Source organism: Lissotriton vulgaris, chromosome 1_1 (assembly GCF_964263255.1).
Source record: "Lissotriton vulgaris chromosome 1_1, aLisVul1.2, whole genome shotgun sequence".
NCBI classification, from domain to species: Eukaryota; Metazoa; Chordata; class Amphibia; order Caudata; family Salamandridae; genus Lissotriton; species Lissotriton vulgaris.
Genome location: NC_141685.1, coordinates 443,897,322 through 443,924,422, shown reverse-complemented (window position 1 = coordinate 443,924,422; position 27,101 = coordinate 443,897,322). Strand labels below are relative to the sequence as shown.

At 41.8% G+C, this 27,101-nt stretch overlaps 1 protein-coding gene across 4 annotated transcripts in view; it reads left to right on the top strand.

Annotated features, from left to right (window-relative positions):
* Positions 1-27,101, top strand: part of TM2D1 (TM2 domain containing 1) — a 289,363-nt gene that overhangs the window by 64,493 nt on the left and 197,769 nt on the right. For 2 of the 4 annotated variants that reach the window (XM_086953299.1, XM_086953306.1), the window contains exons 2-4: positions 14,403-14,614; positions 15,337-15,410; positions 17,744-17,852. In XM_086953299.1, coding sequence (XP_086809425.1) covers positions 14,502-14,614; positions 15,337-15,410; positions 17,744-17,852 — 296 coding nt within the window. In that variant the 5' untranslated portion in view covers positions 14,403-14,501. Of the gene's footprint in view, positions 1-14,402; positions 14,619-15,336; positions 15,411-17,743; positions 17,853-27,101 lie in introns of all 4 variants that reach the window. The other 2 variants (XM_086953281.1, XM_086953290.1) reach the window with 1 other exon arrangement.

Here is a 27,101-nt window from a genome sequence, read left to right as displayed (position 1 = left end):
TATCAATAGGAACTAACGGATGCCTCGTGGTGTTCCTTAGCTAATGAAACTTGATGTACTAAGATATATATACGAACCATTGCGTACTCGATGAAAAAGGGAGGAGGGTTCACTTGGCGAACATTCGAAAGGGGTTCCGTAAAAGTGTTGATTTCAATGAACGATTTATTTTGATATTTATTGTAACTGGTACATAACGTCGCTTATGATGCACACCCACGGTATACATCTAGGAAATGTGATTACAATGAGCTTGACTGTGTTTCCATTGATGAACTGAAATGCCCCTGATCCCTCATCATGCAATGAAATTTTTTTAGTTACTTGCAAATAATTAATTAGGCCCTTTTTAACATGTTCTTGTGCCACAAAATAACCCCCTACTGTATGTGCTTCCATCGTCGACATGTCCGGCCAAAATATGATTGCACTCTTCACATTTTACGTACTGAATGATTATGCAAATAAAGGTCTTCAAAACTATGAATAGGCATCACATACTTTTGTAAATGTGGGAATCAGTGGGAGGGTTTTTCTGTGCGCAACCGTTCTGCTCCTTTTTAAGGTTATCTGAGAAATGGTTGTTCGGCCCTGGATTGATGACCGAATCAAAGGGATGATACGTTGCCTCCAAAATATGCGACTAAGCTCAGGAACTAACGTATGAAGAAGGACCTCGACTTCTGAGAATGGGTAAAGTAAAGCGGTGTGATTGATAAAATGTTATAAAGATATGGTGGTCGAAGGTACTAAGGTACAGGGTTGAACGAAGAACTGATATGCCTTAGAACATCACAGCTTTGGGAATGATTTAGGGATCCCGATGACCGGATACATCTACAAAACCGGGTACCTCACGCTAGGCACCTCTGATTCCTCTTTTTAGCGTTTCCCTACACACGATCCTTAATGCCATCCTCGAACCCCCCCCCCGTGAACCACCTATCACATTGCCCGCCCCCTTGACTTCAGAAACCAAGACCCTAGGGATTATATCCCGAAGAGATAAGTACGAGTATGCGGTAAGTAAAGGACTTTCGTGCCCGTACATTTGATGTGTTCGAATGTTGTCCTCCCCCCCCCCCCCCTTTTTTCCTCCCTTTTTCCCTCTGCAGATTACATTGGGGTCCTGATTAGGGTACCGTAAAGGATCTGGAGCCACGTCACGCCCGATGCATGAAAACGGACTAACGCTGCAAGACGACACAAAAAGACGCCCTACCCAATGCACGATCTTTCTGTACCTGACCTAATGCTCTTCCGTCCCAAAACTGCATGCTTTCTACATCCTAACACAGACCCGAAACGTCTAACGTTGGGTAACGCACTGAATAGCCCAAACAATACACGGTCATTCTCCATGTCACACGTGTACTGTTTGGCCTATTGTCTGTCTCTCTCTCTCTCTCTCTCTCTCTCTCTCTCTCTCTCTCTCTCTCTCTCTCTTTCTCTCTCTCTCTCTCTCTCTCTCTTTCTCTCTCTCTTTCTCTCTCTCTCTCTCTCACTCTTCCACCCCTCCACACTTTCCCTCTTCCTAGCGACTGGCACCTAATTGGCGAACCTGGTGCACCTCCTGATTGGCCCCAAATACCACAAGTATTTGCACAAATTCGTCCTAAATAAAATTGTATCGGTACCACGTTACTACCTCTCCTTTTCTGCTAAATATGGATGAAATTTAAATTGGCCAAAAGGAAAGGGACAGGTAAGACGACTAAGGTTCCCTAAATTTGACCCACAGTCAGGGAACTATTTGTCAGTGGCTTCTATGATAAAATATGTCTGTGGTAATGCGACCATCCCCACTCCAAATTGTCTCCATACCCCAAGCAGTAAGAAATGATCGAGACACCCCCGTCTTCCCAAAATGCCCCCAGTTTGGTATCAGCTGCCCTGAACGAGAACCTGAAAAACGCCCCTTGCTCCAATTCGCTGTGTTCCTAATTGCCTTCCATAAGACCCCACCCACCCCAAGGATAAGTTTAATAATTATCGCAAGCCCCCCCCCCGAGTTTTTGTAGTAACCAGGTTGCGAGAATTTATATAGAAAGTTAGGAAGATGTGTGCAAAGTTAAAATTAGATCGAAAATCGAAAGAACTTGTTGCAGTAAACCTTGTTGAAAATAGGATGTTTTTGATGTAATGAAGAGTCGTTTTGCCTAGGTTCATCCCTTAGAAGGATGCCTATCAGACTATGGTGAATAGCACGTTGCACTTTTTCGTAAAATACAAAGCCCTGAAGACCAGCCTAGCCTTGCAAGACTCGTACTAGGGAAATGGGTCTCTACCAGAAGAACTGACATCTACTGTAATAGACGAATGCAATGAATGGGTACCAGACCTCGTACCTATTACGAATGAATGTAATAACCAACAAAACGCCAAAGAATTAGCCACAAAGGAAAAGTTGTAAGGAATCCAGCAAACCCATCATCAATTGTTTATACGTTGGCTGCAAAATCTCAAATGTAGCGAGTGTTTACCCCAGTTGCTTGGTGTTGGGAGAGAAATAGATTTATGTAATTACCTTCTTCTGCAAAATCTCTAAAGACTGTCTTTTAAAAACTCATTCAAGGGTATCACTGTCGGAGGAGAAAGAGACCGGATGTGGGAGCACGCGGCCTGACTGCGGATCGTGGAACATCAGCGACGGAGGCCGAGGCGAGACCACAGCAGTAAGGAGTCGCAGGACGGGGCACTGTTTCAGACAAAACTAAGGAAAGGGCTGACCTGAAGCCCCTGCTCTATGATCGACGTGTGCCAAAAGGTCCCCGCTCTCTGAACTTGGTTATGGACCCGCCTGTCTCAAATCCTCCGTCCCCCTGATCTGTTCCCGGCTTGGCCCTGCTCCATCCCCTCCTCCTCCGACCTACCATAAGGACTGTTCACACCCACACCTTTCCACCTGAACTTCCAAGTTCCTCCAAAATCCTACTGAGCTACCCAGAGAAGGGTATTCCCTGCGTCAAAAGGGAGGGAGCTCCGACTAAGTAGACCACGAACTATGTTAATCTCAGAACGGTGACCTAGAACTCCACCAAGGGTCGCCCCTAAAGAGAAGATGAACGAAGTATGTGGTTCTACCCGCTGCTGAACGCCTCAATGATGATGGAAGCAACAGGAAATACCCACCACAGAGACTCAAGAAACAAACAGATCCCACAACTCAGGGACAATTGCACTTTTCATCACAATCCTATGCTCTGCGTTACGGAAGAAAATGCACCTGCTCCAAAACCGTAACGCATTTCTCCTATGAGGTCTGACGACACCAGACAAGATGTACCCCTACCCGCAGACCCCCAACGACTCAATCCACATGAACATTTCTGTTGACAGAACAACTTGTAATCCAGGTGCTCAACAGTGCCAACAGAAGACGACAAAGACACCGAGAACTCTGATATTTTTTACTATATCTCCTTTCTCTCCCAATCACCATTGGACTAACTATGCTCCCGCCGAATACAAAAAGGACTTACTTATATGATAACTTACCAGCTCCTATTTCGAATGACTATAAGTATCTATGATCTGTACCCAACGCCCTCGCTACGTAATTCTAGTCTGATATTACATTACGATGACTTTTTCTGCAACCAACTTAACAATGAACCCGCTTACTAGATGATGAGATTTTTCAATGCGATGTTTATAATATGATGTTTATATACAGTTCCTTTGCCTAAGTCCCCTCTCCCTTACTTATGACCGCTGCAATAGGTATAGATGGGAAATAGGCCAGCAAGATGTCTTGGAAATGTTAAAGGGAGGACTGTGGAAAATTAATACAAGCTTGGTGAACATTATCGGCGCCATCTTGCCCCTTTTCGAGCCCATTCGTGCGCGTAAGCGGCAGCCATTTTGAGCACCATGGCCTCCCTGCCCCTCGCTGATAGCCAGCGCGTCTCTCTCTCTCTTAACCTCGCAAGCATCCCCCCCGCACGCTGACAACCCCCGCTCTCTCATGCCTTGGGTCATAAACCCCTCTTCAGCGCAGCTTCACCACGGAATCCCATCCTGTTCCCAGCGCGACACCCCCCCTCATTCCTTTCATGGCCTCAGATCCTTTTTGATGCAAACCCCCTTTCCCTGTGTCCCCGTTTGTCTTCCTTGTTCCCAGGCCGCCACCTGGCCCTGCGGATACTGTTTATTACCCCGTACAGTAGGAAGCTTCCCCTCCCCATCAAAAGACCCTCGAGCCGATCAAAGCCCCCACCCTATGAGATCCGATCAACCCCATGCATTCCGTGAATCGGCGGAATGCCCTGCTGTGCGACAACCATCACCTGTTGTGACCGGGGTGGGGAATCCAACTGTAAATGTATGTGGGAACGGGCCTGAAGGGGAGATTCCGAGGATGTTCTTTCAAATATCAAAGTGTTGCGAGAATGTGTTATGTGCAATAAAGGTCATAAACCCTAGTATAAGAGGCCAGGCCTCAGAGATGTGGTTAGAGCACCTCGTGACGATACTTGCTGTCTGAATTGATGTGTTCTCCTCCGGAGAGAATAAAATCCTCGTTTCCTGCCTTCCAGTCTCCAGCGCCTGCTTCTTCATTGATTAACATTGGTGGGTCATAGAGGCGATACCGCCGGGCAACATAAAAGGGTCTTTGGTTACTGGTTGTCTTTGAAACCCTTTTTAACAGCGGTCCCCCGGGTCTGGTGGTACCAAGTACCACAATGTGAGAAAAAGTTTCTAGATAGTATGATGGCCATCATTTCTATCAACATACCATTGTGTTGTACATGATCTGCAGTTCTAGTGGCCAAAAATGAAGAAATTACCCTCAGACCAAAATGTTGAGGGATACAGGTGTAAAGCCCGGTCACATCCATTGTGACAAAAGTCAGATCTTCAGACCAAGTTAGTCCATCGAATTTCCCAAGAATATCCCTTGAGTCCTGAATATATGCTGGTAAATTGATTACAAAGGGTTGGAGAAAGCCGTCGACATATTGTGACAAGCGCTCTGTAGGTGAGTCGATCCCAGATATTATCGGGCGACCTGGAGGAAATTTACATGCCTTGTGAATTTTTGGAAGAATGTAGATCCAGGGGGCCAAGGGATTAACGGCCTTCAGGTATCTACATTCCTCTTCAGAAAGGAGACCAATCTCACCCCATCCATGAATCTTGGTGTTAATATGGGAGACAAGGGAGGGATCTGGATTGACATTAATACATTTGTAGCAACTTGGATCCACTAGCTGTCTAATGATCTTGTTGTTTTAATCTGTGGTGTTCATGATGACAACGTTCCCTCCCTTGTCTGCCTCTTTGATGGTGATGGATTCACCTTTACTGAGCCCATCCAAAACCATCCTTTCCTCTTTGGTCACATTTTGGTGTACATACGTGTATTTGTTTGGATGATCAATCATTACATGCAGATCTCTTGAAACTCTCTCTTTGAATATATCCATGTTCTTGTGCGTATTGGTCGGAATGAACTTGGAACGTGGTTTAAGTCCACTTGATATTGCCAGATCTTCTTCTATGTTAATATCCACCCTTAAATCCTGTAAGGAGAGATTATCATTCCCAGCAATAGACAAGAGCATTTGAGCATTTTGTAAATCAGATACAGTATACGTAGTAGCACAAGAAGACGAAACCACACTTGGATATTTTACCAAAATATTTTCTGAAAGTGATCTTTTAATTTCAAAAGGCGCACAAACTTATAGAGGTCAACCATCAATTCTGTTGGATCCCCAAACTGAGAAGGACAAAAATTCAACCCTTTTTGAAGTATTCCCAATTCAACATTCGTTAAGGATCGATCTGACAAATTCACAATAGTCAAAGTGTTATGAGCTGTTTCTTCCTCGCTTATACTTTCTAGGTCTTTTTGGACCGAGTGTCCATTGGGTGTGTTGTTTCCTTATCTATTCCTCTGGGCCTTCCACCTCTTTCCTCCCCTCCTTGTTTTGTGTCTTTTTTGTTTGCTACCTTGTTGCCCAACCTGATCCTCTCCATTTCCAATAAAAAATTACCTTTAATTGGGGAGGGTGCCATCATTGCCCACCTATCTTTAGAAGAAGAGCTTTCTATTTAGGAAATAGAGCTGCTACTTGCAGTCAGGGATTCATTTGATTCCTCTCTGGGTCTCTTCCTTTCTCCTACAGTTTTTACATTATCAAATTATGGGCGAAGGTATAAATTCGTCCCATTTTATAGTCATTATCATCACGAGTTTTTTTGTCCCTCAAGTAAATTTGGTGAGTTTCTATCACGCCATCAAAGATTTCATAGTTCTTTTTCACTATTTCTTTGAGGCTGGAGCAATCAATCTCACGTTCTAGATCTATAATCTCTTGTTTGAGACTTGCAACTTTTTTGTCTGAGTGTCGAATAAGAATACGCATCATTGTGTTTGAGGCCTGTTGTAAATTCTCTTCCCAATCTTTGAGTGCGTCCTCGTCCAAATCCTCAAAAGTCGGAAAGATAAGTATCCGTAAGCCACAAGGGATTTTTTGATTATCTAGGTACTTCTGTAGTGTGATACCGTCCCACCAGCGGGACATTTCACATTTTTTTTAATCTTTCCAACTTCTGAAACTTTGCACGCAAACCCCCTGCAGTAGGTTCTTTCCTAGCGCTCGTACTGCCAGGCAGACTGGTACCAAACAGCCCCAAAGCCATTTCCTCTCTGGTATCATTAAACTTTGACATATTTTTAGTACAGTTTGACTGCCTGTACACTTCTGGTTACTTTAGTTGGAGACTTCTCATAAATCATTGCTTGCTGATGCACCGGGGAAAGATGTATTTTCCTACTATACTTTCGTAGTAATTTCACCCACAGCACTCGCATGAAGTGAACTGTTTTAAGGAGAATTTATACATACTGACATAAATTGCTGCTATCTGGAAAAAATGGAATAGAAACTACTGAAAGTAAACCTTGAATGTTTTTATGTAGAGACCAAGATGGAAACATTCCCTGCACCACGTCCTTACAAAAAATGAAGAATGTATGCAACAGTTTTTTGCCACATTAGAAAATATAGCTACTGTATTATAATGACATGGTCACAGATCTAAATGATGCCGCCAAATTGTAAATAGTGTAAAATCAATGTCTGCATTGGGCTTTAGATCAGATTGTTGATTACCATTGGTTTGCTTTGTCACTCTTATTTGCTTGCTTCTTATTCAGTGACTTTCATTTCTCTTGTGTTTGTTCCTCTCTTGGAGCATAGCTTCTTTACCATAATTTTGGTTTGATTGACTGGTATACTTTTGCTGTCATTGAGGGAACTATTTTTTTGTCTTTTGCTTTTAGCATTCCTAGAAGAGCATATGTTCTCTTGGCCTCCCTCGTGTGATACTACCTCCTCAAACCACTCCTCTTTGCGCCCTTCCTTTCACCTAGCTCTTCCACCTCTGCAAACTCCACCCCTCAGGTGGGGGAGGCTAGGTGAAGCACAACTTTCAGTCACCGCGATCTTTCTGATTGGGGGGTGGGGGGGCAAAGTCCATGAGTCTGCACCCGAGTTCGAGTGGCCCAACACCAAGAGGAGGTCTCCCATGCAATCCTGACTCGAGATTCGGTGATCCCTGACCTGCCTCAAGCCTCCAGCTGACGCCTGCAGCCTCAAATTGGACGTTACCCTAACCACGACCTGGAGCTGCTAAGAAGATCCAACCCTAAAAGGCACCTCTGCACCCAACGCCCCATGGCCTTGGGTGGCCCAACAGACTGGGCCTAACCAACCCCCAGCATCCCAATTTACCTCTCCAAGTGGTGGTCTCACCCAGAAGAACTTTGTCCCCGAGCCTTCAGTGTGTTTGCAAATCGGAGACTCTCCATTGAAATCTACATGGCACCTGAAGCCAAAACAGCACTCGGCACCCGGCCGCCCCGGTGCCGCTGAGGGTGCACCTTTTGTGCTGGCTTGAACCCCCATTTGCCCTGAGCATAAGTCCATGAGCTTTGCTCCCACAACCCAGTGGCCTGCTCATAAGCAGCCACCAACCAGAGACCCCTGCCCCCCTTTGGATAACATTGGGCCTCTGCTCCCGGCCGCCCTAATGCCTCTGAGGGTGTAACCTTGATCCTGGGTGACCCCTGAGCCCAACCCCAGAATTCCAACTCCCATAACAAAGTACTTACCTGTTAACCGGTAACACGATTTTCCTCCATATATAACATTGTCTGTTTTTCTATGAAAAGTATGAGAAAACCTAAGAAATCCTTTTAAATTTGTACCAAATAACAAAAACGCTTTTACTCACCTGTTTACAGGAAATGTCCCAGTGCAGAATCCAGGTATACTGCACGGTGTAAGAGAAGTAATCTGCAAAGTAATCTACTGGTCATTTTACTAAAAAGCCTATACAAAGTATATGTGCTGTATTTTGAAAAGCATTGCATTATCAGTAACACTACTGTAATCAATTACTACTGTAAAGTATGTATTGCTTACCTGTGCCAGGCTTTCTTGGTTCTAGAAAATAAAATAACAAAAAGAATATTTTTGGGGTCTGAAGTTCAGTCTTTGAGGGTGTGAATTCATTTGCTGACTCAGTGTGTACAACAAATGCTTATCACTGTCCTCTGATAAAGCCTTACTGCTTGATCTCACTACCACAAATAGAGAGTGAAGTGCTATCTACTTTACCTCTGCCTACCTTTTGGGTTCCACTGGACTCTGTGCACACTATATATACCTCACTTTGTTATAGTATATGCCGCGCCAGCTTCCTACAGTATGTATGGGTATAAAATGCTGCCCACCAACGGGTTTCCCCACCATGCATGCTAATTGCTCCTCAGATTACATCACTCATGACATCTTCTATGACATTAATATCACTGCAGCAATTGAAATAAAAGCATTTATGAGAAGACTAACAAACGTCCCCACCATGCAGTTACCTTGGGTCACGAGTTAGTTACTTGAGATAACCATAACTGGTGAATTTCAGTGTTTTTTTAAAAGTTTAAAACGTTACGTTGTCACTGAATTCTTCACCTAACTATAACACCACTTTAACACACACACTCCCCAGCCCCCAGAGAATTCAGTGTAGCACCAAAGAGGTTTAGCTTTGTCCAGACACAAGGGAGCACCCAGTATAAGTCAAAAGAATACCCTTTCAGGCATATATCTGGACTCTCTGAAGAGCAATAATGTTAGCAAAACACATTTCAGGGTTTGCTTTTAGTCATTCCAGGTTGGCTTGAATGATATTTTACAAATCCAAACTAATACTGTACCTGGAGTGGTGAAAGGCTTTTTATCATTTTACTGCTTAGTGTGAATGGCACTGTGCTAATCCTATGCTTAAAGACTTAGCTGTAGAAATGGCAAAAGACTTAGGTTGTTTTGATTTCGGTATGGATGGTACTGTGCTAATCTTATACTTCACTTTGATAGAAAAGCAGACATTTGAGGGATATCAGATTCAGACTGTCTCTGGTGTTGTAGGGTGCTCTATACAAGAGCTGCTCTCCACCTAAACTTGGGACCCACCCAGAATTCTCTGCTTCTTTTTGCATTATGTATGCAGCACTCTGTTCCTGAAAGGGTATTCGTTCGACCTATACTGGGTGCTCCCTTGTGTCTGGACAAAGCTCAACCTCTCTGAAGAGCTATAATGAAAGCAAAACATGTGACCGGGGTTGCTTTTATTCATTTCAGATTTAGCTTGGATTGTATTTTACCAATCCAGAGCTGTATTGCTATGCCTGGAGTGGTAAGCAGCTTTTGCTATTTTGCAGCTTGACGTGGATAACACTGTGCTAATCCAATGCTTAAAGGCTTTGCTGTAGAAATGGCAAACAACTTTATCTCTTTCTGTCTTGGCACGGATGTGCTAATCCTATGTTTAAAAACGTTTTTTAAAATTGTATTTTCATTGTAGCTAGTAAAGGTCCACACAGAAGTAAAATAACCAGTACAGTGCAATTGCAATAATACAAAATCCGAAATTCATCCTGAAAATGTTGCGAAAATTCCTCCCTCTGCTTCCTTTGGTCCATAGGAGGTTGACGGTACAGGCCTTAATTTGTTCCAGGCTCACTATTCTAACGTTCTTTATTTGGGTCTCCCGGACTACCTTCTGCAAAAACTTCAAGTGGTCCAAAACTCTGCGGCGAGGGCCATTTTCGGCCTTGCCCGCCATGCTAGAGCATCGGAGCTGTTACTTTCCCTTCACTGGCTTCCTGTTAGGAAGCGGATTGTCTTTAAGACACTTACATTGGCCCACAAGGCACTCCATACGGTTGGGGCCAACTACATTCAGAAACGGCTTACTTTTTATAAGCCTACAAGATCCCTTAGATCTGAATCTCTTGGTCTGGCAACTGTCCCAATCATTAGAAAAGCTAGGATAGGTGGCCGTTCTTTTAAACATCTTGCTCCCAAGTTGTGGAACTCCCTCCCCTTGGAACTCCGTTGCACTCCAAATCTGTTGGCCTTTAGAAAGGGTCTGAAATCTTGGCTTTATAGTCAATAACTGGTCTGTTTTTTGTTTCTTTTACTTTCTGTAATCAGCTATGGGTCAGAAAGCGCCGGGACACTCCTTGGAGTAGCCGAGCGCTATATAAGACACCCATAACATTTAACATTTAACATCCTAAATCCAATAGAAAGCCTAGTTCTCTTTAACCAAATGGATAGAAACAGAAGGTGCATAGAAAGTTCAGAGTACATGAGATCAGGATAATAGAACAAATAACATGAATATATATTTCATTTCTACAGCTAAAAAAATGCATAAGGTACGTTTTCCGTTGAATGCATACAGGATTCAAGAGGCCTAGTGAAGGAATAAAAAAACATATAGCATGTTTGCATATCCGATTTCCAACGATAAAGTGCTTGACAGAGGTTTTCCGTCTTTTCTTCTAGAAAAAAAAGCATAATATACGTTTTCCGTAAAGTGCATAGAAGGTTCGAAATACATAAGGACGGGGTCTTAGAGCCTATAACGTGCATAATAGTAAAGTGCTTAAGATAGACTTAACATATTTTTCTTTTAAAAGCAAACCTTGCCTAGACTTCAGTGGGTTCTTGCATTCTGTGGAGAACAAAGTTTTCATCAAGCATTTAAATAAATACCATAAATATATACTGCAAAAATTCATAATAAAAATGAATAATTAGACATTAGCACTACAAACGGAGCTCATTGCAAGTAGTAAAAGTGCTTAAATTAATCCTTGCCAATCCATACATTATCATTTGCCAATTGCTAGATCAGATCATTTCCAGTTCTTCCACATTGTTTAATTTGGCAGCAGAACCTATCCTTTTTTGCACAGATGGTTTCCCCGCTTAAAAACTCTTTACATTTTGGTGAAACAAAGTTGCAATAAAAATAAATTGATATTGTCCAAGGGTTAAGTATTTGCCTACATCTGCTCTACCAAAGAAAGCGGCCGAAGGACCAGGGGGAAGGTTAATTGCACATTTTTTTACCAAGTTCTAAAAAGACACCCTGCCAGAAGTCCATTAAGTGGCTACATGTAAACCCTACATGCAGCCAATCTCCGGTTGCAAGTCTACATCTAAACATCTAGGATCGACAGTGGGGAACATTTTGTGGAGTCTATCAGGGGTATAATAGATCATCCATTTACTGAACCATGCCATCCTTGTTAAATTAGCAGCTCTTATTGTCTTGCTCTTACTGTCTTGTAGCTCATTTTGTTGTAACCCTGCCACTGCTGAAGATTAAAGCTGCAGCCCGTGGTAGAGCCCACTCTCTCAAGGTGATCTAAAATAAGCTGTTTATTCTCCACAGATTTAAATAATCTATACCAATTGCCCCCCCTTTAGTTCTTAGTACAAAGTGGGCCTGCCCAAGAAGGGTGCCATCACTGCCTTCTGTGCTGATTAAACCCTAGCAAAACTGCTTAATCTGTGCATTGCTGAACATTAGGAGGCTGTTTATATTACTCTTGTAATAAAAAAATGTTCTGCCAGGGTAAAAACAGATTGTTTTCATAGAAGTCTTGTAATGTGTGAAACCCCAGCTTTGCCCACTGCAGTTCTAGGGAGACTATTGAAGCCCCAAATGAATGCATTCCTTTTAATTTCATATAAGGATGAAGCTACGGGATTCTGTGTACTTCCCAGATTCTTTGAAATGCGAAGTAATAGCTCTAGGGATGTTGTAGCATGACTGGTAGTTTAGGGGTGCGTAAAAAAGGGGCAAAGCCAATCTCAGATTCCTTGAGCGTTATGGTAAGGAAAAAATTGGCTTCAAGCATATCCCCTGAATTATTATAATTCAGCCAATTAATAAGAGAGGCTTGATAGTATAACCTTAAGTCCTGTAGAACAAGGCCTCTGTCTTCCACTTGTAATTGCTGCACTTGTAATCTTAATTCTCTTTCTTTGCTTGCCAAATAAATTGTCTACGTTCTGAATTAATGTAGTCAAAAAAAGATTTGGGAACCTTGATCATTATGTTAGAAAATAAAAATAAAGGGAGAATACTCCTCTTAATGAGAGCAACTCGACCCATGATTGTTATAGGGAGCTTCTCCCATTGTTTAAACAAATCACACATTTTATTTACTTTGGAGGACTTATATCTGCTTAATTTTATTCTCAGTCAGGTGGTCTCAAAACCCCCCAGGTCCCATATTGAATTAGTTGTTGAATAGTGTACCTGCACTGCGGGGGCAGAATATCTAAAGAGCAATTAAAAAGTAGCGCCTCAGATTTAGAATGATTTATTTCATTTTCCCTGATCTCTATAAAATCCTTTATTTTGGAGAGGGGTCTCGCTATATTATCTATATCTGCTGCTAAATAGCGAGCCATATCGTCTGTAAATAGCTTGATTTAGCGGACCCGTGGACAGGGGCAGCGATTGAGTGATCCTGCCTAATAGCACATGCCAAAGGCTCCATAAATAGAGAGAATAGTAAAGGAGATAGGGGACAGCCTTGGCGCATCCCCAGGCTAATAGAAATTAGGCCAGCCATGTTCCCATTTATAATTATAGAAGCCCTAGCATTGAGGTATACGTTTTTCACCACCTGGCAGAATTCAACTGGGATCGCAAATTTGTTCAATATTGCAAAAAGAAAGTTCCATTGGTTTGACACTTTTTCTGCGTCTAGGTGTATTATTGCTGCTTTCGTTTATTAGTGTGAAAATAATCAATCGCCTGAATCAAGTAATGGGTGTTGAAAGCCAAAAACCTATCTTTTAAGAAAACCATTTTGGTCAAATTGGATAAGAGAGGGAGCAACTTGCAAGAGCTGATTTGCGAGAATTTTAGTAAAAATATTAAGGTCGGTATTCAGTAGACTATTGGGTCGATATGAATAAACCTCATCCTCCGATTTCCCCTTTTTACCAAAGCTAATCACTGCAGCTTTGGTAAATGTTTAGGGAACTAAATCCCCTTCAAGGATCCCATTGAATATTGACACCAGAAAAACGTACAATTAGGGAAAATCTTATGTACCTCAATAGGAACTCCCATCAGGTTTTGAAATTATTTTGCTGGGGGTAATTCACATTTTTTTTTCATATTGTAGTAATACATTGAATCTGTTTCTGGAAATGATTTTTGTGTCCATAACAACTGTATTTAATTTTTTGTTAAGGGGCCGTTGTCTATGAGAACATCTTTTGGCAAAGCCAACAGGTCTCGCCAATGGCTTTATCAATATCTTTTAGCCATGTTGTATAGTAGCAAGACTTCTGTTTAACGTGACTGAGATTTAACATTGACAAAATCAACAGCCCTCACATTGCCGAGACTTGTTTGCTTTGCCAATGCTTATCTTTTTTGGTGGAGTTATGTTTAATGGATATTTTTATTGCTCTTATCTGTAATGTAAAGCTTTATTCTGACACCCATAAAGAACTCTCAAACCAGCAACATAAAAAAAAAAAAGTAAGCATTCTTTTTTAAATGTAGCCCCGTTTCCTTTAAACAAAACGTTTGCATGGGGGGTGTTTAGTAAAAGCTGATCACAATTATAGTGGTCTGCTGAGCGTAGCAGGCCACCATCCCCGTGATGACCACCAGTTGGAGTGGGGCGCAATTTGCGACCTACCTCATTAATATTAATGAGGTATGTTGGATTACGACACAGTCCAATTCTGTATTTTACGAAATGAGACCGTAGTTTGGTTTGTAAAATTCTCTACTGGTTGCGAACATACTGGTTTCACATTGCGACCACATTTTTTGCAACCTTAATTCATACATCTGGTTTATAACATCTTAATTTCTTCCTGATTTTCACAGCTTGATAAAATCACCATCTCTCAAAGTTAAAGTTTAGGCGATGCGTGTTTTAATAAAGAAATAATGTGGCTCTCTCTAGTATTGTTCAAGTCAACAGTTTTCTTGGCGGTCACACACAAAGTAAGAAGTGTTTATTGACAGCCTATTTTGTTTCTTTTTTTTAATAGCTTTTGCGTCGGTAGGCGTCTTTGGAATGGCACGTTGTGGCTGACCGACCAGAAGCTGAAAGGAGATTGGTGGTGCTTGCATACCTTGCACAGGACGTCATGGCGATCGCCTGCAGGTGGCCAGTGGCAAAACTCTTATGCTTTTTCAGTTTCATTTTAGCGTCCGTTGCAGTCACAGAGTCCTTTAAGTGCGAGGAGCTCAGGCTTGGACAATATCCTTCTAGGTGTTTGAGTTCTTGTTCCTCTACTTTAATTAATTTGTAAAAGGTGGTAGTGACTGGCCACCGATTAATGCCTAATGATCATTGCTTAATTGAAAGAAAAAAAAGCAAAGTTTTACTTTAGAGCCTTCTTCAAAGTGCCTAGGTTGCCGAATATCAAGGTGGTGCCAGTCTTGAGTCCACTTCATCCCTTTCTTCCACCACTTTTAAAATTCCTGTCTGTCTCACTTTTGCAAGTTAATTCTCATCCCTGCTTTCTCCCTTTGCTGCTGTTACTACAGCTTTCCCTACTTTTTCTTCCTCTCTTTTTTTGCTTTTCACTTTTGTTGCTATAGGTCGAAGTCTGACGATGAGAAATAAGTCTTGGTATCCAAAAAATGAGCGCTGGCACCTACCACTAATTAAGTACTTGTTCAGATTTTTGACCTTGAGAAAATTACAATATGTTTTCTACTGAAGTTCTCCTCAATCTGCTTTTTTAAATTATTGTGCCGCTTCCCCCCCCCTTTCCTGATTAATAAAATGTGTATATTGATGTATATTTTCTTTTGCCCATGTTCCTATTTCTTTGACCGCATAATTCTGCAAGTGCAGGACTCCTGGCTCTATTTAAGATTGCTGTATATGTAATCATATAACAAAACAAATGAATGATGATATTATATAGATACCAAAAAATCTAAGTTGTAATTTGTTTCCTTAATTCTTCTAACATATATTTGCAAAGATCCAGAAATAAGTTACACAACACAAGAACCAGTTAAATGCACAAATTATACAGCATATGGTAAGCTTTCCAATATCAATTGGGCCTAAAATTCCAATAGTACTTAACAGTTAATGTATCTGGGTGTTGTATTGTCTTTTTTTCTTGCTAGAAATTTGTAAACTCGCTGATCTCCTGGACTGTACATTTTGTGTTAGTGATTTACCATTGATATCATATAAGGGAAATGCACACATTATTTGTAAAAAATAAGTTGGTTACAATAGAGTACTTCAAAAGTATTTACAGTATTCTAGAAATGTGATCATTTGACCTTTTACGTTTTTGGAAATGTATGTTTAATACATATTTTACATATTAAATATATCAAATACAAAGAACAATATAATTATACAGTATGAAAACCCCAGTAACTATTCACATACAGTTCTAACAAACCACTGCGTATTGGTAGCAATTCAGTTGGAAAATATATTCTGAGTATCCAGCTGGAAAGGAAAATGAAAGCTGGTGGATTTTAATGCCCAATAACTCTCTGGAGCTTGTTATCCAAGGTGAGGAAAGAGATGGGGTAGAAACACAGTTCGGGGTGGAGGTATTGAGGGAGAATGCAGTGCAAATGTATCCATCTGCAAATAGTGGTTAGATTGTAGGGAGGGGCAATTGTTGAATATCATGGTTCCAGGTAAGCAGCAGAAACAATAAATGAAATACAACAAAGCGCGGTAGTTAGGCAACATTGGGATGATCAGCATTGACTAAATAATGAGTACACACAATAGAAAGGTACTCTTGGGTCTACCACTCTCCCTTTTTTAAAAAAAAAATCTGCCTCCACATACCCACGGAAAGCTACGTTTTATCCCATACACTATAAAGTGCATTTTTATAAGATACATTTTTATGCATTCTCTATGGAACTATGTTGGATCTGTAGTATGTTTTAAATTATTTTGGACCGTGTGCAAAATGAAACATTATTTTGCATTCCATTGGTAATAATTGGAGCATATTACTCTGTGCCACCCACGTTTAAATCTGAAAATGCTACAAATGGTTGCTGATTAAAGTAATTGGTAATTTCTAGTTTAGATATAAGCTCGTTTTTTAACCAGTATCTAGAGTTGCAATATCAAATGTTCCCAGATGTTGTTCTGTTAAATAATAGAAAAGACCATTGTAGGATGCAGTATAAGTATGGACGGAGAGCTATTTATCCCAGATGTGGTAGATATCAGATTAGCTGTAGAATTAAAAACAGCTGTGAAATGGAAGACAGATTATAGAGATCAGTTATGGATAGAGATGAGAAAAGAAGGCAACAAGATACACCTCAAGAAGTAGTTTGTTTAAGAACAGGAAATGGCTGTAATATTTCACCCTTTCACCTGACCAGGGTCCAATACAGAAACAAGTGAAAGCTTAATTCAAGATCTTATTATTACTATCACATGCCTCGCACAGATGTTCGGAGGAACTATTTTTTTCAGTTTAAAATGTGTAGGTTTCAGAAGCTGAAGGTTACTTATGTCGGTGATAATATGATAAAAACGAGAGAATAAAGCTGATGCAAAGGATTTGTAAGATATTTTTTAAAATCTTAAAAGGATAGATCTCAGTTCACCAAATGCTGACACAGTTATGCTACCACTAAACTACCACCCTTTGAAAGACAATGGCTCATTAACAAATGAAAATATTCAGTTTAATATTTAGTATGTTTTAACTGTTGGACTTTGAAACCGGAAACATGAGATGGAAAAATCCACCCATATGTCAAAGGGGTAAACTCTATTTGAGAGAGGCAAATTATTAAAGAATGACTTGAAAGCAATCTACTTGAAGAAAGGACAAATTATCATGTTGCATACAAACAATATAAAACATTGTAGAATATTATTTGCATGGTATCTTTGACCAGGTTGAATGGTGTTGTGTCCTTTGTGGAATGACTTGGACGGAGAGTGTATTAACATTTGTCTTCTCTGGATCCCTTGGGTTGTAGCTAGTAAACACTGTAGTTATCCACTGCACAGAAATCCCTCTGTAACTTCAGATTGCTCTAAGCTATTAGTATCCCTTCCTTTTCTGTGGGAGTTGTGGAATCTCTCTGTTTGGGAAATTCTTACCTAAACCTCTTAATTTGTTCTCAAACCTTCTCCTACATCATGAGTTTATACAAATGTGATATGTTGAGGCATTTTCTGTTATTCTCTTTCTAGTCTTAATTTATTTCTTATTAGTACACTCAACGCTTAATTATTCTTTAGTAATTTTTAATTATGTTTTTAATTTCACAAAAACGTTACCATACCTTTCTATATTGCACAATGTAGTTCTTTGTTACTTTACTGGTCTACCATTCTCAAATTGCCTAACTTCTTTGCTCTTAGCACCATGTTATCCAGCTCCTAACATTACTTGTAAGGATCCAAATGGCAATGAGACACGGTTTACGGGGAAAGAAATTGGATTTCACAGGCCTATACCGTGCCGTAACGTGTAAGTACAGCATTGTTAGATACAGTGATGCCTTTGTGTACTATGGATGTATTTTATCTTTTAATTACAATTTGGAATGTAAAGCTGTTTAACCCTGTATGACTTTTTTTTGCCTTGGTTGGTGTTTTCAGCAAACATAGTGAGAAGGCCAGCTTTTGCTTTGTCACTTTAATCCTTTTGTCTTTATAATTCTTTAATTTTGAAGTAAATATTTCTGGAAGAAATTGGAATGTGGAGATCTAGATGTAATGTGAGGGTGTTGGAGCCTTGAAATCGGAGGTTGATGACACCTGTCATGTGAGAGAATATTTTTTTTCATTTGTCTTAACTGCCTTATCTCATTAACCACCAACATGAAATGTGGTCTCCTGTTAGACATTGTATTCTAACATGAGGTTCACCTTACCTGCACTTCTGTAGTGGATTTCCATGCTTTTTTACGTTCCTGAGGGTGAAAAAGGTCCATCTTCCATAAGGTTTAGCCATTGCTAAGCTTAATGAAGAGAAACCTGTACACAAAGATCAATGTTTCTGACCCTGGTGGTGAAATTTGGAGAATGGCGCTTAACAAAGGAAACCAATAAAAATTGCTCACACTTATGTAAATTCAAGAGTTGCATCACGTACAGCTTGGTACTGGCACTCCAAATGTTTAGCACAAGTATCACCCAATCTATGACCATCTCCATGTTCAGATGCTAGATTAGAGTGCCAAAGCATGGGGACAAATAGATGATTTAAAAAGAGAATAACACATTTAGGAGAAAATAAATGGTTATTTATAGTAAAATCACACACCCTTTTATCTTGTATCCATCACCATAACTATGGTCTAGCTAACGTTGTCATTGAAGCATACAGACATCAATAGATTTTTTTAGAATAGGGCAAGAAACAGACTGGAGCTATATGGCCATGGAAAACAACAAAAGGGCTAGGTGAAGGATGATGCTGGGTGTAAAGTCTGCTCCTAATAGTTTGGTATGCAAAGCATTTTAACCCCATAACTGCTGGGTCCCCTAGTTTGTGCTTAGTGCTTCCTAACTTTTTTTCCACATAAGCTATCCTTGCCAAATTTGTGTCCTTTTTTTCCAACATCCTGGGGATTCTAAAAGTACCCAGAGTTTATGGATTACCCTGGAGGGAACTGAGAAATTAGCCAAAATACATCTACATTTTGTACTGAGCATACAGTAATTCACTTGGTAAAATATAAAGAGTGAAAAATGGGTATCAAGAAAAACGATGTATATCTGAAATGGGAACAACATTTGGAGTTTAGAAGCAGCGGAAATTTTCACAACAGAATATGTGGGTACCTACACCAGCATGTGAATTAGAGGTCATTTTTGAAAATGACTTCTTTTATACACTGTCTTACATTTGGAAGGCAGAAATGCATAGAGAGTCAATTGGCAATAACACTTGTTCTACTATTCAGTCTTCCCCTAAGTCTCCCGATAAAAAGGGTACTTCACTTGTGTGGGTAGACCTAGGGCCCGTGACAGGAAACTTTACAAAACGCAATGCAGATACTTTACATTTTTCCAGTGAAAACTGACCTTTTTTTTGGGGGAGGGGGGGGGAAATGTGCCTGTCTCTGTTTTTGGAACCTAGCTCAGCTGGCAACTAGGGAAACCTAGCAAACCTGTACAATCTGATAGAGACATGTAGCCATAGATTCCTTATCCTTAAACTTCCAGGCGTCCGACTGGATCCAGAAGATTTTTTTCTCAGCAGTACCCCTGCGCACCGGTACGTGACGTCCGTCTACTCCGCATGACGCCGTCCGCGTCATGTTCGTCGTCCGCATAACCTCCACTCTGGCACGCTGATGTCAGTTCTTTTCTTTCCGTGCCGTCAGCGCCGATCCTTTGAAGAGAGATACCCCTTGACATGTTTTGCCAGACTTTTTTTGACTTTTTGTCGACTTCATTGACATGTAGGTGTGTTATGTCAAGTAAGAAGACTTCGGGGTTCAAGCCGTGCGGCGCCTCTTACCGTGCCATGTCGGTCACAGACCCCCATTTGGTCTGTCTTTGGTGCCTGGAGCTCGACCATGACTCCAAGTAGGGTTCCAACTGCCGGGCCATGGCGCCGAAGGAGCGGTCCCTAAAGCTCCTCGCGGCCCGGCGTTCTCCACTGCGGAGGTCACCTTGTTGGTCCCGGTCTCCATCAGGAGGAAGGTCCAAGCACCACTCCGGTGAATCAAAATCCTCTTTGTTTAAGTCGTCAAAGTCTGGTAAGAGGCACCACAAGAAATCAACGCAGCAAAGGAACCTCTGCGTTCGAGGCCCCGCTCTGTGGAGCAGGTTCCTGGGTTGGCTCAGTGTTTCCCTCCCTTTCCGGGGCCGGGAGTGACCCCCGCCCAACTGAAAGAATTTTTTGATGCCATGTGCACCATATTTGGGTGGCCTGACCCTGCCGGCGAGCCCCACAACCTCAGAAAACTGAGGAGCCCACATCCTCCGCTACTTCCTGCTTATTCCTCGCGACTCTCCCTCTGTTCTCACAAGCTCTCCCCTTTCCCAGTCTCCAGGGCATCTGATAGGCTCTTGCAGAGGGTGGGTTCCGTCTTGGTCTGCATGGGAGGGGATATGATGAAAGGTTAAATCCCTTGGTTACCTTTGTCTTCCTCTTTGTGCATACCTTAAGGAAGTTTGATGTCCTGCAGAATGCATTGGGACCCGTGTTCCGCCTTCTCCTGACAGTCCCATTGGATATGTGTTTGACTTAATAAGCTTACTGTGGTTCTCAATGGCAATCAGGGTGGTCCTTGTGTAGTATACATAAGTTCCCTAATAAGCACTTCAAAATCCAGTCAAGCATTTAACATTTTGCCAAACAGGATATTCCATGACAACGTGGCACATGTTCTGTTCACCAGTATGAGCAGTGTTGGGACTATAATGCACTTGTCAATTGGCGAACAGAACAACTACAATGTCCTGAAAGCAGATAAGTGTTGTGAAGTCCATGTTTTCCTGTAGCAGAGTAACAAATATTCTGCAGGTGTTTGCCTAGCGAAGAAGTGGCCCACAGGCAGTAGGTATCCATTCCCAGCAATTGAAAGGTTTACCTAATGGCAGCTCCATCTCAGTCAATTTTCCAGTACTTTGCTTTAGTATGATACAACATAAAGCAAGTTGGAAAGTGGAAGGCGTGTTTACTTGGGCACTGGGGACAGTGAGCACACTTTACAACAACGACATGGTCCCTCCTTTTTGGGTGTTGTAGGAATTCAATCAGCAAAGTGTTGGTCCTGCAGCCTAGCCACGTCCTCCAGGACACATGAAGCGGAGGCTGCTGCTTCTTCAGCAGTGAGACATTCAATCACAGACAACTGAAAATCAAGGAAAGACTCGAGTCTCCTGTGGTGGTCTGACGATAAACAGCATCCACATTGTATGTTGCCATCTGGATGAGGTGAGTAACAGTTTCTTATACCAAGTGCGAGCTTTATGACTCGCATTGTATGGCTGAAGCACCTGGTCGTTCTTGTCCACTCTGCCCATGTACTTGTTGTAATCCAGTATACAGGTGGGCTTGTGGTCTTCGGCCATCTGACCCCCAAACCGTGACGGGGAAGTGCTCTCAACATGAACTGTAGTGAGCACGTACACATCACGCCTACCTGAGCACTTGACTGCGAGCAGTTCGTTGGAAAGCAACGCAGTGCTCTAGGATTTTTGGAGCTTCTTACGAACAAGCTCCTGTGGGAATCCTTTGCAGCGACAACAAATAGTACCACAGGCCACAGTGCCAGCTTTGTGGAGCTCACTGAACAACTCTACTCCTATATAGAAATTGTTCACATTAAGGTTATAACCTTTGTGAAGGAGTAGCTGGACAAACTCCCATACAATCTTTCCTGTGACCCTAGCATGGGAGGGCAACCTACAGGGTTTAGAGATGTGTCCTTCCCTGTATACACTCTCAAGCTGTACACATAGCCAGTCGAGCTCTCACACAGCATTATTATTATTATTATTATTATGTTTGCACTTGTAAAGCGCGCTGCTACCCGGAGGTTTCCTGGCGCTGTGCAACGCTGGGGAACCCGTCCTGGCTTTCCCTGTGGGATGGTCCCTGCTGGGAGTCCCCAGGGTGGAGCCAGGCAACCCCGGCATTGGAGGGGGGGGGGGGGGGGGGCGTTGTGGAGATTAGGCAAGCTAATGCCCAGAGTTGCCGAGTGGGACCCCAGATTAGAGTAGGCACCGAAGCGAGAATTATCGAGTCCGCTGACCCAAGTCCACGACCCTGCCGAGTCGGCAATTGAACCCTGGTCCCGGCCGACTTCTGCTCCCGGGTCTGCCGCCTCTAACTGGTGAGCCACACCACTCCACAGCATGTACAGCTTGATGCCATAGTGAGCTTGTTTGCTTGAAACGTACTGCCTGTACAGCAGCCGCCCATTATACAGGATCAAGGACTCTTTAATGGCTATATTCTTTCTAAGAGTATAAACCTATGGAAACCTGGCAGGCAAATGTTCCATGACAGGCCAAATTTTTAATAACCTGTCCTGGTCTGGATGGTCCCCGGACAATGCAGAAGAATTGTCATTGAAATGCAGCATGCGCTGCAATAGCCAAATACGATCTCTGCTCATGTAGGGTGCGAAGATGGGGGTTAAGCTAACCGTGGGAGTAGACCAGTGGGGCTGCAAGCTTGGTTTATGCTCTGCCCCCATGAGGGTGAGGCGCAAAAATATCTTCAATTCCCCTAAGGAAGTAGGAGTCCTCTTGTGTGCCCTAGAATGACGACCGAGCGTGCCTCGATGCTCCCTCATAAATTGTTCGGTACACATATTTGTTTGCTGCAACAATTTCATCAAGGAAGTCCACATCCAAAAAGAGATGGACATAACCAATTGGCAAAAAATCAGCTGTATCAACTTTACATCCAGCTTTACCAATGAAAGGCGGAATTTAGGGCTGACTAAATTGGGAGGCTGCCAAGAGAGCGCTCCCTCTGTGCTTTCCACAGCACATACCTGCTCTCTGAGTTGCTCTAACCTGCTACTGGTGTCACATTGCATAGACTGTGCATGCGAAGGGACAGTGCGACTGACATCGTCTCCTTCAGAATCGCTGGATATGAGTAGTTGGATAAAACGCTGGCTGAGAAATCACTCCCAGATTCTGCTACATTGTCCTCTCCTTCAGATGCTGTCTCGGTATCTGCTGTCTCAGTCTCTGATACTTCCTCAGAGCTGGACGCTAGAACCAGATTTAGGGTCTGGGCAGCATTCATCCAACAATACACCATTTCGCTAGTGCCTAAAACCTTCCTTTTAAAACACTATCCTACATAGAAAGAAGATAGGTTGTTGATTTCAAAGTGTAGGTGGGTGGGTGTGTGCCTGAGTGATGTGTGCAACAGTGTGGAAAACTGTTGGTGTAAGAGTGGAGGAGGACTGAATCCGAGAGTAGTAAAGGTGGTTGGAGGTTGATAGAATGGACTGGTAAGTAGGGGTGATGGTAAAGATGCAGTGGTAAAGGGAGTTTCAGGTCATAGAAAAGAACTCCCTTTAGAAACCACAAACATTCAGTCAGCTGAACATACAAGCATCCAATCACCTCGCATCCATACCACCAGTCTTGAATTAGTCGAATTCTGCGCAATACTCAAATCCTTATCTCCAAATGTAATAACTTTTTTACATCACTGTACCAAATTTTGTTGCAATTGTTTCGTAAAAATAGATATAAACACAACCTACAAAAAGAAAATACACACATATATATATATGTATGTATATATATGTATATATATATATATGTGTGTGTATGTATGTATATATATATGTATATTCACTGAAAAAAACATAGGTTATAGACCATATATAGTTTGGAATTCGCATTTACAAAACCTTATTTTACTCACACAAAACCATTGAAATTCCAGATATAGTTAGTTGCACTAACTATATATCGCGCACCCGCAATCCACTGCTGATGATGTCACATATTACATCATTCATGACATGGTCAGTGACATCACTGATGACATCACTGATGACATCTCATTTGACATTACTGATCACATCACTGATGATATCATTCATGTGATAATACGATGAACCTCTTCAGACTCTAATATAACCTTAGATACAATCAGTGTAAACAGACACTCACAGACTGTCACTCATCCATGGAGTTACTCACACACCTAGTCAGTTATGCAAAGAATCAATCACACCTCCATTTCCTCAACTATACAGTTATACAAACTTTACTTATTCAAACATATACTAACACATATTTACTCTCTTATACAATCCCTGATACAAGTTCACAATGATCCATACAGCCACTCACACATTCACTGGCTCTTATGCACAGTTATTTATATATGTCAACTCTCACATGTACTGTGTTTTACATATGTACTTACTTTGACATGTAGCACTGAGATATCCATTCACTCACCAATACACTCATTCACACAGTCAACCGCCCATACAGCTGTTTCCACATGCACTTTTGAAACCATACATCTAGTGAATCAACTGCTCACACATCTATGCACAGAGTCATACACCTCCCAGCCACCCACACACACACTCCGTCTCCCATACAAATACTTGGGCAACCAATCAATAACCCATATAGTTACTCATATAGCTACTTATCAACACATGCAACAGTTTACAGAACAACAGACATAATGATGCACAAATTAAGACAGTTTAGTCACTAACCCATGCACTCAGTGAGACACATTTAATCACTCACTCATACAGTCAGTCATGCACCTACTAAATCCTTCATCCAGACACTTATACATCCACTCATTCTTCAATATGTAAGACATATTTTAACTTTACAGAAACATACAGTCACTGGATGTTGTCATCAGTGATGTCATCAGTGATGTCATTTGAGATGTCATCAGTGATGTCATCAGTGATGTCACTGACCATGTCATGAATGATGTCATATGTGACATCATCAGCAGTGGATTGCGGGTGCGCGATATATAGTTAGTGCAACTAACTATATATGGAATTTCAATGGTTTTGTGTGAGTAAAATAAGGTTTTGTAAATGCGAATTCCTAACTATATATGGTCTATAACCTATGGTTTTTTCAGTGAATTTTCAAGGTTTTGTAAATGCGAATTCCTAACTATATATGGTCTATAACCTATGGTTTTTTCAGTGAATATATATATATATACATACATATATAAACATATATCATCTGTATATCTATATAAATACAAACATAAATGAATGCATACATATACTTATATGCATACAGATGCATGTTATTTACATGAAGGTTGAAAAAACACTAATAAAAGCAAAGCTGAAAAGCCACCTCATTACAAACAGAATGGCTTTAACTTAAACGAGGGCGAGATCTATTGCATTTTCAATGCTTGTTTACTTTGGTTCCATCAAGAAGGCATTCAGATGTGTCACACATTTGCCATAAATTCTGAATGTTAGCACTCTAGTTGCACATTAGATCACTGTAGTAAAGCTACTGCTCACCAGGGACGTCTGCTGCTGGTATTCAAAGTGCATGTTTCAGTCTGCATGTCAGAATTTTTTTAATGAAATAGAAGAGGATTTGAGAAGTCACTCAAAATGATCCCTAATTTTTCTTTCTGAAGCACTAATCATACTTTCTATGGCAAAATTAACCCCCTCATGTTGTTCCTTTTTAAATTGAGTGTTTTCAGACTTACCACTTCATTCCAATCAAGATGGCTTCTGGTGTGCCATACTTTTGTCATAAGTAAGACTGTTAGCGCTCTAGTTGTTCTTTAGAACACTCTGGGACATTCTGTCATTGGGCTATACTTGGGGTACATCTGGGTGATATTTGGGCTACATTTAGGCTCTTTTGTCTCTGGTGGCCATCTTGGGAGACTGTATGTCAGATTTTTTTAATGAAATTGAAGAGGGTTTGAGAAGTCACTCTAAATGTGCCCTAATTTTTCTTTCTGCAGCACTAATCATAATTAGGGCTCCCGGTTTTCCGTTTTTACGGATATTTACATATAAATACAGACGGAAATCTACATTTCCTTTGTCTGTATTTATATTTTAAAACGGTAAAACACTGGCAAATGTTGCCGCGCTGCCGCTGTATGCTGTTTCCTTTTCACGCCCCTGGGAATTCATTCAGCAGTAGAGGATCTTATTCTCCATCGTCATGTAGGTGAGGGGAGGTGGGGGTTGTTATCCTTGATTGTTTTAATTATCGTGTGTGTTGAATGCCACAGGGTGCCTTGTGTCCCATAGCTTGGAGCCTGCAGTGTTTCAACAACAGAAAAGCTTAACAGTTTATAGCGGTGGTGGAGGGAAAGGGCCCGCCGTCGCGCCATTACATGATTGATTTGAATTGGGGGGCGGGGGCGGGATAGGGGTCAGGCCGACTCGAAAGCCATGATTCTGTCCCCCAGCGCGCCGCCGTTTCTCCTGGCAAGGTAAAAGGATTTCCCCTCCCCCCCCCCCCCCCCCCCCCCCCTTGCCCACCTCCCGTATGCCACAGCAGCTGCAGAGGATCCGTGTGTGTTGAATGCCACAGGCCCCAGTAAGCCATTTCTGTCGGTTGAACACCTCCAGCAGCAGCTTTGCTGAGGCCATGTTACATAGTATATTTTTCTCCAGTGCAAGTCAGCAGAGTACAATGAGCTGTGTGTTTTCTCTCTGGCCGCTAAACGCTGGAACACATTGATTTTGCCTCTAAATTAATTCTTGCATTTCTTTAGTTGAAAAGTTCTGCAGAACTCACCACCATTCTTAGGACACGCGTTCATCTCAACTGTAAGGGGCAAAATATATTTGAAAGGAAATCAGACTTATTTTTATTAACCCCGCCATATCCCCCTGAAATTTGATCCTGCTTCACTGAGGCAAGCACATTAACACCCATGGAATAACAGACTAGGATTGGAAGCAGGCACTCCCGGGGAGTACTCATTTCTCTGGCTGGAACAGGTATCTTACACCCTGAGCTATCTCTCAAAACCAGCGACCTGAATGCCCAAGGCAGATTGTTGCTACAGGCGCATTATCCAGCTGAGCTATGTTGTCGTACTGGTTTACTTTTTCACTAGCTGGTCATGAATGCTTCTCTTTCCTACGCAGTTTGGCCGCAGCGCCCTTTTCCATGCCCCCCTTGTACCCTCTCCGATGCCGCATAAGATGAGTACCTGCAAAAACTCATAGAAACTTTCGTGCATTTGTAGTGTGTATAACGTTTGAAACTTCTGCTGAAGGCTTGTTTG